This window comes from Camellia sinensis, chromosome 6, assembly GCF_055761805.1.
Source record: "Camellia sinensis isolate YWXY chromosome 6, ASM5576180v1, whole genome shotgun sequence".
In the NCBI taxonomy this organism is placed as follows: Eukaryota; Viridiplantae; Streptophyta; class Magnoliopsida; order Ericales; family Theaceae; genus Camellia; species Camellia sinensis.
In genome coordinates, this window is record NC_138966.1 from 189,265,305 (window position 1) to 189,275,808 (window position 10,504).

Genomic DNA, 10,504 nt, shown 5'->3' on the forward strand with positions numbered 1-10,504 from the left:
GTGATATTTTGTCTTATTGAACTAAAAAACTTATTTTGTTTTTTGTGACTATTTTAGTCCCAAATCCACCTAAACCCACTTCCCAAACAATGGCTTAGTTAGGAAGCACCCAAGCAGTTTATGAATTCGAATTAATTTAGTTGGGAAGCACCAAGTTGTTGTAAGGTGGATTTGAGTCACGGGAATCAATCCTTGTACCATAAAGTGCTTACCTACTATTTCTCCGAGACCGTGTTGTGAGTGGGAGCTTTGTGCATGAAGTTACCACGACCCACCACGCCACCCAAGCCAGCTCAGGTCAGGTCAGGTCAGGTCAGACAAGTTAAATATCAAAATGTTGCATTTTTATTGGACTTGAAATCAAAAGACTTAAGCCTTACAGAAACCTATACTCCTAAGACCAGTCATGCCATCTACATATCATTTTTATCAAACTTGTGTCCTGTTTAGTTTCAAATCAGCTGCACAAATTCAATTACTATAAAACAGAAGCTGTACAGAACACTTTCCTAAAATCAAGTTTGTTTTCGCTAAGACAGAATTTCTAACCTTCATTCCGTGTAAACTTACACGATCGTTAGCAAGACCTAATTTACAACTACATCCTATAAAAATTACAATCACAACCCTACAAAATTTTGGACAAGAAAGAGGGAAGGGGGAACTATATTTCGCTTTCAATGATCAGTTCGGCTGCTATGCCCATCGTGCCAACCCCGCCAACCCCGAGCAGAGCAAATGCAAGCTCCTCTTCATTCCATTGCCTCAGCCCTTTGCTCAACCTCTTTAACACCTCCACGTCAACTTCCAACACCCATGTAGGTGTGCAAGCCACCATTAGGCTCAAAAAACCAGACACATAAGCACGCCAAATGGCCCAATTACAACCAAGCGAAATCTTCCCATCAAGGGCACTTGCTAGGAATTCCAAGTGGGGCCCGAGGATTTTTGGACGCCGCTTTGATGCTGACGAGGATGAATCCACACCCCAAGCAAAAGCTCCACAAAGCACCGCAAAGTAGGCTAATGCATACCCCCCAAGCATTGCAACCACCCCGGGTGAGCCTTCTTCAAGCTCGGACCTATGAACTGATATAAACCAAGAAGGCAGAGTTTCTTTTATCAATGATTGAATTAGTGCCAATCCACCCGATAGCCATACCAAAGAAGCCCCAAGTGAAGCAGCAAGTTTCACCTGTGTCATTGCTGTAGCAAGCGACACCTGTCCATATCTCGTACCATTTTTCGCTTTCTTCATCTTCTCCAAACTCTCCTTTGGTGGCACGCTACACATAATGTCTCTCACAGATTGCATCAAGAGAGAAATAATCTCTTCCCTTAAAAACATCATATCCCTGATGGATCTGTAGACACGAAGATACAAGATTCCTGGGGCAACAGGCGAAATCCCACCATAGAAATGGGATCCAAATCCGTGGCCAAGAAGTGCCCCAACACCTCCATTGCTCGATATAGGGGTCACGTTGAGGCCTAGCGTTGCGGTGAAGCAGCTTTTGAGAAGCTGAACCACTGCATCATTGTTGTGGAGGAATACAGTCCGTGAGGCAGAAAAAACAAGGAAATCGCTCCAACGCTTCGCCTTTTGGGTCCACAGGGAAGCAACAATTGGCATGCATGGCCACGGGCATCCTGCTGCAAGGGCCTCCAAGGCCGGGCCAGCCAGATTGAGAAAACGCTGCGACGAATTGTCAAGTTTGTAGGTTATAGTAAGGCTCACAAAGGCAGCCAAAGGCAGTGGGAGCGTCGCTGGAGAGCTTCCCCCTAGAAAAAAGACAAGTTTAGACAAATTTTCTTTACATGCCATGTATAAAGAACACAACACTTCCTTTAAATTATATGCACACCCTTAAAAAAAAAAATTTGTAAATGAGTAGTTGTGGTAAAGAGGATAAACCTGCAACAAGGCTCGGAACATCAACCCAAGTGGCGGCTAAGATTTTCTTAATTTGTTCCTCGACATGAGACAGATTTGCAGCGGGGCTAGGCCAATCTGTTCCATTCATAAAAACTGGTTTCCAAATACCCCGAGTTACTTCTGCAGAGAAGAAACTCACAATAGTTGCCAAAGATGCAGGGAGGAAATCAGCCAAATCTTTAAGCCCTGAAATAAAATAAAACAACATAACATAATAAGGTCATATTCATAGCAATGTTTCTTTGACCTCAACAACTTAAAAAAAAATAGGATGCAGCAGGGACTATGCACTCAAAAATAGTAAATTATTTATGTTTTAAGTTACAAATATATTTATAAGACTTTCAATATCTCCTTTAAAAATCTCTATTTCCAAATAAATTGAAGATTTTTAGGCTTTAAAGTTCTCAAAATTCAGAAGTCTAAAGCAAAATGGGTCAATAAATATAAAGTCACAATATCTTGATTTAAACTATTGGCCCTCAAGCTATTATCATCTTCAAACTTGTGCCAAGATCCATGTATCATGTGTGTCTAAGCAGTAGGCATGTCTAAAGTGTGTCCGGTTTTCCAAAGATTAATCAAATAATACGACACGTTAGAGTGTCCGACAAATGACACAATATGACACGACACCTTGAAAATGTATGTCTTTCTTATGATAAGTTCAATGCCCTTTGAATGGGTGGATTTTTATTTATTGGCCTCTCCACTTCTTGAAGTTTATATGCGAGTACAGATCTTCCCCAACAAGAATCAGACAAGCAAACCAGCCTAACCTGTACATAGTTCGCGAGGAGAGAGTCTTCCATGGGCACATGCTGTTAGAGCAGCATCAACCACAAAAGGAACAGCTTCAAGGACATCCCAAGCAGGTAATTTAGGTCTAGCAGATGTATCTTCGTTTCCAGGTCCTGATGAACTACTACTTCCAGATGTTACACAAGTCACAGACGAGCTTGCTCTATTAATCTTTCTGAACATCATGTTAAGAAGCCCATCAACAATCTGATGAACAGGAGTCCCATGAACAAGACCTGAGAGGGTTGAAGCTATACAAGCTTGATGTTGCCGATACCATACTTTTAGCTTTGGAAATGAGTCCACAAATATGGGTTTTGGAGGCGATGAACTTGCAACAGCTGAGACTCTCCTTTTATATCGATCACTGTGGATGTTTCCAGAAGACACTAGGTGGGAGTTTCGTACCAATAGGAGGTATTCAGGAGTTAGTTGAGAGCCTACTGGGGGTACATTGCCCACTCCATGTTCAAGAGGCGGGTGATTAAACCGCCATAACTTTAGAAGAAGTGCAAATGCATTCGAAAACACAGCGTGGGCAGAGATCTCTTCTCCTGTTGGGAGAGTCCATGAGGCATTGGGAACACATGACCCAAACACCTCACAGATTGGCATCAATGAACCTGCAAGTTGTGCAACCTGAAACAAGGCAAAAAAGCGAAAATCAGATCAAAGTTTGATCAGAAAATCAGATCAAAGTTGACATGAAGGTCTCAATAACATCCTCATCTCTCAAGTCTCAACTCATGTTGATGATTTGAAGAGAAAATGCTCCATTTTCTTTCAGAGAGATTGTTTGCATTGAGCTACCACAACATGATAGCTATGTTTGGATGACAGGAATCAAAGAGAAGGAATGGGAATCCCAACCAATTATTACCCTATCAGAGAACTAAATATTCAGACATTTAAAATACAAAACCTTGTTCAAACTATTTATGTCACTATTAATTGTGAACCACGGCCCTTTCTGTTCTACATTTCTGCTCCATTTACCATATGCACACTGAGCTTGACTTATATTAGCCATATGGGTCTGACTATCATAATTCTTTCAGTCATTTTCTTAATTAGGGCCGCATTTGTCCTTCATGTCTTCTCTACATCCTCACAGCATTCTTTCTGACATTCCCTTGAATCATTTTTAATTTAAAGAGTCAAGACATATGATTCACAGTGCAATCAGTGGTGTAATGCACATGACATTAATCATCTCAGCAACTAAACAGCATATTGATGTTGGCTTACTAATATTCACACACAACCTAGAAGGACAAAACTATGCAGGAAGTTTCAAGCTAATAAAAGAAAACTATTCACACCAACGAAGATGTCGTCTCATCTCTATACTTGGTTAGTAAAAGCTTTACATACCAAGCCATGTAGGAAGAAAATCTGAACACAGTCAACAGGTGCTATTCCGACAAGGAGGATATTCAGCATCGGAGCATAACATATCAAATGGCTCTCACTCCCTAAATAATCAGCAGGAATTGGCGGAGAAAGCAATCTATTAATAAAACAAACAGTGTGTTCCTGAAAACATCAAGACCTAAACACAATTAGAACAATAAAGCAGTTCAGTTTTAAAAAAAAAAAAAAAAAATAGAAGGAAAGTGAAAAAAAATCCTTCTATACAACCTTGTGTCAATAATCTACAAAAATATTTTATAGAAAGTTCTAAAGTTTGACCTCATTACCTGAATATTCCAACCCTGAGTTAGAGAGGCTCCACAAAGAACAGTAGCAGCAGCTACTTTCTCATCATCTGATCCTTTGACCGCAGTCTCAAAGACTTTCTCGAGCTCTGCTAAGCTTCCATCAAATCCATTAGCTTAAATTCAGTTGATTTACCCTTGGATAAATCAATAAAAAAGAGCATCTGTTATACCTGGCTTCAGGAAAGAAAAAGTTCCAACTGAAGACCAGGCCAGTGTGGGAAAAAAGAAGAGGGAAATCTTAATGTTTTTCACGCAGCAACCCCCATATTTTTGAATTTTTTTGAACATTTGGGCCACCAACAATAAATAGAATGATTCTAAACATAAACATCTGAACGAAATATTCTCTGGAGTTATTATTACACATTTATATTTTTATTAATTGATCTTGCTGATTTAATATCCAACCTCCATTCTGACTAGTGACTACTGAATTACACATAATTCACAAAAATATTAGTATTATTCCATTTAATAGGCCAAACCAATGCACTCTCATATTGAAGATTTGGCCTTGTCTACAAATCATATCCACAAACCACCCCATGGAATAATTCTTGGAACTATCACGTTTTGAAAACTGCAAGGAGAGAAGCCCTCCATAGGAATGATACAATGGCTTAGAAACTTTGTTAAATAATTCTACAAGAAATTTACATGGGTTAGTAAATTACATGAATTTTTTAGAGAGAAAACTACAAGTATACCTTGAAGCAGGAGTTGAAACTAAAGCGTTTATCATAGTTGGACTAAGTGGAGCTCCCTTCATGAATGATGACCAACTGGGCACTTGAACAGGCAAAGTATGAGGTATTTGGTTGATGCGTCCATTCACATAGCCAGGCCAGAAATATGCTGATGTGTCCAGTAGATTTCTGGCGATACAGGCCTCTACTATCAAATGGTGCATGTTTCCAGCTGCAAACAATGACATGAGCTTCATTAGATTTAGGCAGTGTTGAAGATATAATAGTATAAATAATATAATTGCCCATCTCTCTTAACAGTCAGCTTTTAGATTGAGTTGGTGGTCAACAATTCAATATGGCACAAGAGAAGGATATAGTAATGGTTCATCTAGGGGGTGTAATCCTAGTAGGACCAAAAGGAAATAAGATTTTTTTTTTAAAAAAAAAGGCCAATGTAGCAATCAAATACATACTAATATTTCATTCAATAGGCAAGAAAATTATGGTGATGCACTAGTAGTGAGAAGACGAGGTTAATCCAAATGACCCTTCACATTAAAAAAACTATGAAAAATGCTTACAGTGGACCTCAGTGACATACACCTAGACCACATGAATTACAATGCCATGCAAGTTTGATATTACACCAACTGAAAATTTTGTGAAAAACTTTGACAATATTCAAGAAAAAGATATTACTTACAACAGTTCATTGGCAAATCTTCCACGCTGATGCACTCGAAGTATGCACTACCAACATTGATGCCTGAAATAAACATCATTGCTTTAGCAGCAGCCTGATTGGCCGTAGATATAACTGATTGGGGTGGAGTCAGCAAGCCCTTATAATCACCCAGACTCTGCAAGCTGGATATCAAATCCCTACGACGATTTCCAGGAACCTGCTTTTCTTTACAGTGAATTCTGTCACCGCATTCTGTTTCATCAGTTGGTGAACTCTCCTCTTCCTCAATTAGATCAATAACCACAAGAGTTGTGATAGTCAACAACATGCATAATCGAGTATCTAGCCGAGGCACAGGGCCCTCAATTGGATCTGCCTCCTAAACAATCAATGAAATATCAACCAAAAAAAAAGAAAAGTTAGATTTCTACAGATTGAAGAAAGTATTATACCCACAGAAACCTACAAATAACACCCCAACTTTCCATACAGCTATTCTAATCATCAAAAGTTAAGGAATAATCCATCAAATAGACATCTAGTGGAATTTAAGACCAATAGGACACATCTAAGCAACTAAAACATCAATTGTTGTTCCTTAAAGTCTAATTATGGCAGTTTAGATTAAGGTTTGTTCTATAAGTGTGACACTGATATCTCCCTTTATTCCTCTTTTCTAGGACTAATATGCCTTTTTATTTTATTGACTCAGAAAATACATAATCGTCAACCCATCATTGTGATATCCATGCTAAGACTTCAAAAGTTTCTCAAACAATCCTATCCTAGTTAACATAAAAAAATTATGTTGCAGGGCAACAGAGAGAAAAAAATTGAATTTAATAATGACAAGTTTCTAACCCTCTGAACAAGACGTAGAGCTGCCATCCAAAGACCTAAAAAGCTTTCATGCCAAGTGGTTCCATTAAATGCTTGAAGGGCCTTCATCAAACCTGTAAATAAAACCATGAACTTTCATTATGTTAGACATTGTTTAAGAGAATATTACCACTTTTCTTAAAAGTTATATGTCGAGGACTAGAATTAAATTAGCATTACCAGTAATTACTTCAATAGCACTTGTTGCATTAACTTGTGAACCATCCATTGCATCTTCTAGCATCAGATCAAGAGGAAGCCAAAGGGCAGAACGACTAGCTCCATGACAAAGACCAGTGGAAGAAGCCAGAGACCCAGAAGCCATAACTTCATGAAACTCTTGCGGTGAACTTAATTTGCATTCCCGAGCCAGAATTTTGCAAGTGTCTGATGTCAGCTGCGTAAGAGCCTCTGCAGTTGTAAGTTTTGAATTTCTCAATGCTGATGAATTTGCTACAAGCAGTTGTATCCGCTTGACAAAACCTCCCCAATGTCTGGGCCTGTTGAAGTGGCAAAAAGGGGGTAAAACACATGACCTATAATGATCTAACTATAGATCATGAACTTAAATGGAGTGGAATGGCAAGGCGGGATTCATGTAGTCATCCACAAATAGTAGGCAAGACTTTGTTGAGCATGAGTTAATTTGATATATAATATTCCTTTCAATTGATACATCAAAAGTCCAAATGTGGGGATGAGAAATTAGACAATTGCTCGAATGCATGCTAATACTAAAATGAATGCCAAATATTGTTGTCATTTTATTTCTTAATTTCCATAAATAACCAAAGAAGTGAAAAGATTTCATATTGCAGAAGTGCAAGATAAATACCACCAAAACCCAATGCTGCAAAGGAAATTAAGTACTCCAGATAAAGATATGGAAAGTTGGCTAAACTTTCCCACCAGGACCTATCTCCAACCTAGCATGGGTGGGGATCATGTTTTCAGTAGGCTATATGGTTCAAATAGGGAAGAGATGGATCTTTAAGAAATAGTGAAGGGCTTTTTCAATCCACAAAGCTACAGCTATCAAGAAAATTTCAACTGTAGGAATTGGGTTCAAGCTTTCACAAAAAGTATCTTCCATCCCTTTTCTGAAGTGGACTAAATGGGAGTAGATCAATGTTATTCATCTTGATTTCACAAAACAAAATTAAAAGGAGAATGCATGAAGCTTGAAAAGCATTTTCAAAAGGAATGAAGTTCTGACATGTTTTGGCGTGCCAAGTAAAGAATCCTGGAAGTTACTTTATTTTGCAGAAATTGCCCAATCAACTCTATAGCCTCCACAGTATTTAAATTCTGCAATCTCTCTTGATGTTCAATCCTCTCCTCATCATAATTGTCATCACTGTCTACCTCCATATCTTGAGATTTAGTTACCCATTTAGATTTCTTTTCTGGGGTCAGTTCCATCAACACTTCATCATCTAATGATGCATCAAGCAACTGCCAAACAATTGAAAAGATAAATTCAACCACAAGAATGCCAGGTTCACTTGATTGCAGACCAAATATCTGGGAGAGGTGAAGAACATTGTCTATTGAATTCATGATCCTGAATCAAGAAGATAAGTTAGAAAGAACAAATTTAGGGAACAAATGATACGAAGTATAAATTAGGATGAGTTCTTGACAAAATAACACTCATGGTAAAAAGAGTTATAAATACTTGGTGCAAGTTTGGGATTCCAAAGTCCAAAACAATAATAAAAGGAATAAGATTAAATTCACTTCTATAATAAAGCTCAAAGGGTTAGTGATCTAGCAGGTGACTAGCTGGTGAAAGAAAACATTTAGACCACTGAGGCAGATTGGTGATCCAGATTACAAAAGGCAACAATGTTGAGTACAATGGGCAAGCATACTACAAAGCAATGCAAGTCCCACAATCCAAATAAAACTGATGTAAAGGGGAACATCATGCAAATAGGCTACTCCATAGCATTGATCCCTAATAATTGAGGGTGTTGGGTGGGGTAATCTGGATATAGGCCTAATTGTTGACATAATATTCCCAAAAAGGCTGCGGTTAAACTCGAACTCACATTCTCAAGTTTGGCAACCCGAGCATCGTACTACTGCACCAAGCAATGGCCCTAGAACATCATGCCACTATCTTCATTCAAACTATGAAAGTTGTATTCTCTTATGTTGGTTTCATTTCATTAGTTTTGATAAGAGGAACAAGATCCGAAGCATACGGTGAAAGAGCAAGAGCTTAAAGTAACCAGTCTGAGATTGAGGTTGTTTTCCTCATATGGTACATGAAACTAAAATCAAAACTCACTTCTGGAAATCCGGCCCATCCATATGAGATTTAAGTGTCAAAGCATGCCTCTTTAGGAGTTCCATGTAAAGCCTATATGCCGCTGGCCTGGAACATCGACTTGGAATAACCCTGTAGAAAAGAAAGGGCACAATGTCATACAACAATGTGCTGGAAAAGATGCAGTAAAACAACTACAAAACAACAATTCTCGATTCAGGTTAGATTAACAATTGATGATGCCACATTGCCACACTAAAGAAACAAAATTACACCCATTTCAAGAGACAAAATGTCAAACATCTGAAATGCATCGCACCATCTCACAAGTATGGCATTTCTAAGTATTTAATAACAGAAAAGTCAACCCCGAACCAATCTGTTCATATGAACACCTACAGATCCCACACAATCAGCGCAGAAGAAATGCAAGGAGGGACTAATCAACCATCAATTCAGTTTCAAACACCAGTACTGTAGCACCCAAATTCCAAAACAAACCCAGTGTTTCAAATAATCAAATAAAACATAAATCAAGATGTGTTCATTGATACAGCAAAAAGATGTGTGTAAGAACTTAAAAGAGAAGAGTAGATGACAATATGTACGGACCCAAATCATTGCACCATGCAACAAAGCAGAGGACATATCATGATTGACTGATACATAAAACAAAAACAGTTTGACCATAAACAGGAAAACATTTCAATCTCTGGAAGAGAAAAAAAACAACTACAACATGAAAACAATCAAGGTCAAGAATATATATATATACACATATATAGATCACAATAACACCCCTCCTCCTCCATCCTCCCTCACATAGAGCAATAATCAAATAGATGGATGCAAAACAAGGCCAGCCCTCCTCCAATTCAATCACAACCGCCAATTTCATGCACACCTCACCCTGTAATCTGGGACCCAACTGAAATTAACGGCGTGTGATTGTTTTAATGCAATTCACACAGTATATCTAACAAACATCCACCAAGCTAAAACCCAAAACAACCCTCCTCTCAATCAATAGCAAAACCCAAAAAAAAAAAAAAAAAATTAAATGAAGAAACAGAAACAGGGGAAGCAGAGAAAGAGAAGAGAAAAAAGAAAAAGAAAAAGAAAAAGGGAGACCTGCTGGAAAGCAGAGCGAGGACGAGCAAAGGTGGCACGATCTTGAAGGCCAAGGCTTTTTCAAGGAACTTCCATGCGATGGGTACGTTGTTGTCCCAACAAATGTGAGAGACGAGAAGGTTTGCGAGTTCAGGAGAGGGGAGAGAGACTCCTGCAGAGTTCAATTTCGAAGAGAGTTGAATTGCCCACAACAGAGGATCAATACCCTTTCCTTGGGCCACCTTTGTTAGCTCTAGGACACTGTCCCAGATATTGCTATGTGCTGAGACCACCTCCATTAGTGAAACATATAGAGAGAGAGAGAGAGAGAGAGAGAGAGAGAGAGAATTTGGAGGAGGGAAACAGAAACAGAGAGAGGTTACAGAGAGAGAGAGTGGAAGGTAATGG

General features: G+C 38.7%; 1 protein-coding gene across 2 annotated transcripts; it reads right to left on the reverse strand.

The window, feature by feature from the left end:
* Nucleotides 1–445: 445 nt before the first annotated feature.
* On the reverse strand, nucleotides 446–10,504 carry LOC114262634 (mediator of RNA polymerase II transcription subunit 33A-like). 2 transcript variants are annotated; one of them, XM_028203007.2, is made up of 12 exons: nucleotides 10,118–10,504; nucleotides 9,008–9,118; nucleotides 7,928–8,275; nucleotides 6,892–7,211; nucleotides 6,694–6,785; nucleotides 5,851–6,211; nucleotides 5,166–5,376; nucleotides 4,438–4,552; nucleotides 4,112–4,273; nucleotides 2,716–3,376; nucleotides 1,916–2,122; nucleotides 446–1,782 (listed from the first exon to the last, which is right to left on the reverse strand). In XM_028203007.2, exons 1-12 carry the CDS (start codon nucleotides 10,393–10,395, stop codon nucleotides 665–667), a joined length of 3,984 nt encoding a protein of 1,327 aa, XP_028058808.2. In that variant the 5' UTR covers nucleotides 10,396–10,504; the 3' UTR covers nucleotides 446–664. The 2 variants fall into 2 exon arrangements, with proteins under 2 accessions (XP_028058808.2, XP_082728997.1); XM_082872871.1 differs by having other exon boundaries at nucleotides 7,928–8,166; nucleotides 10,118–10,502.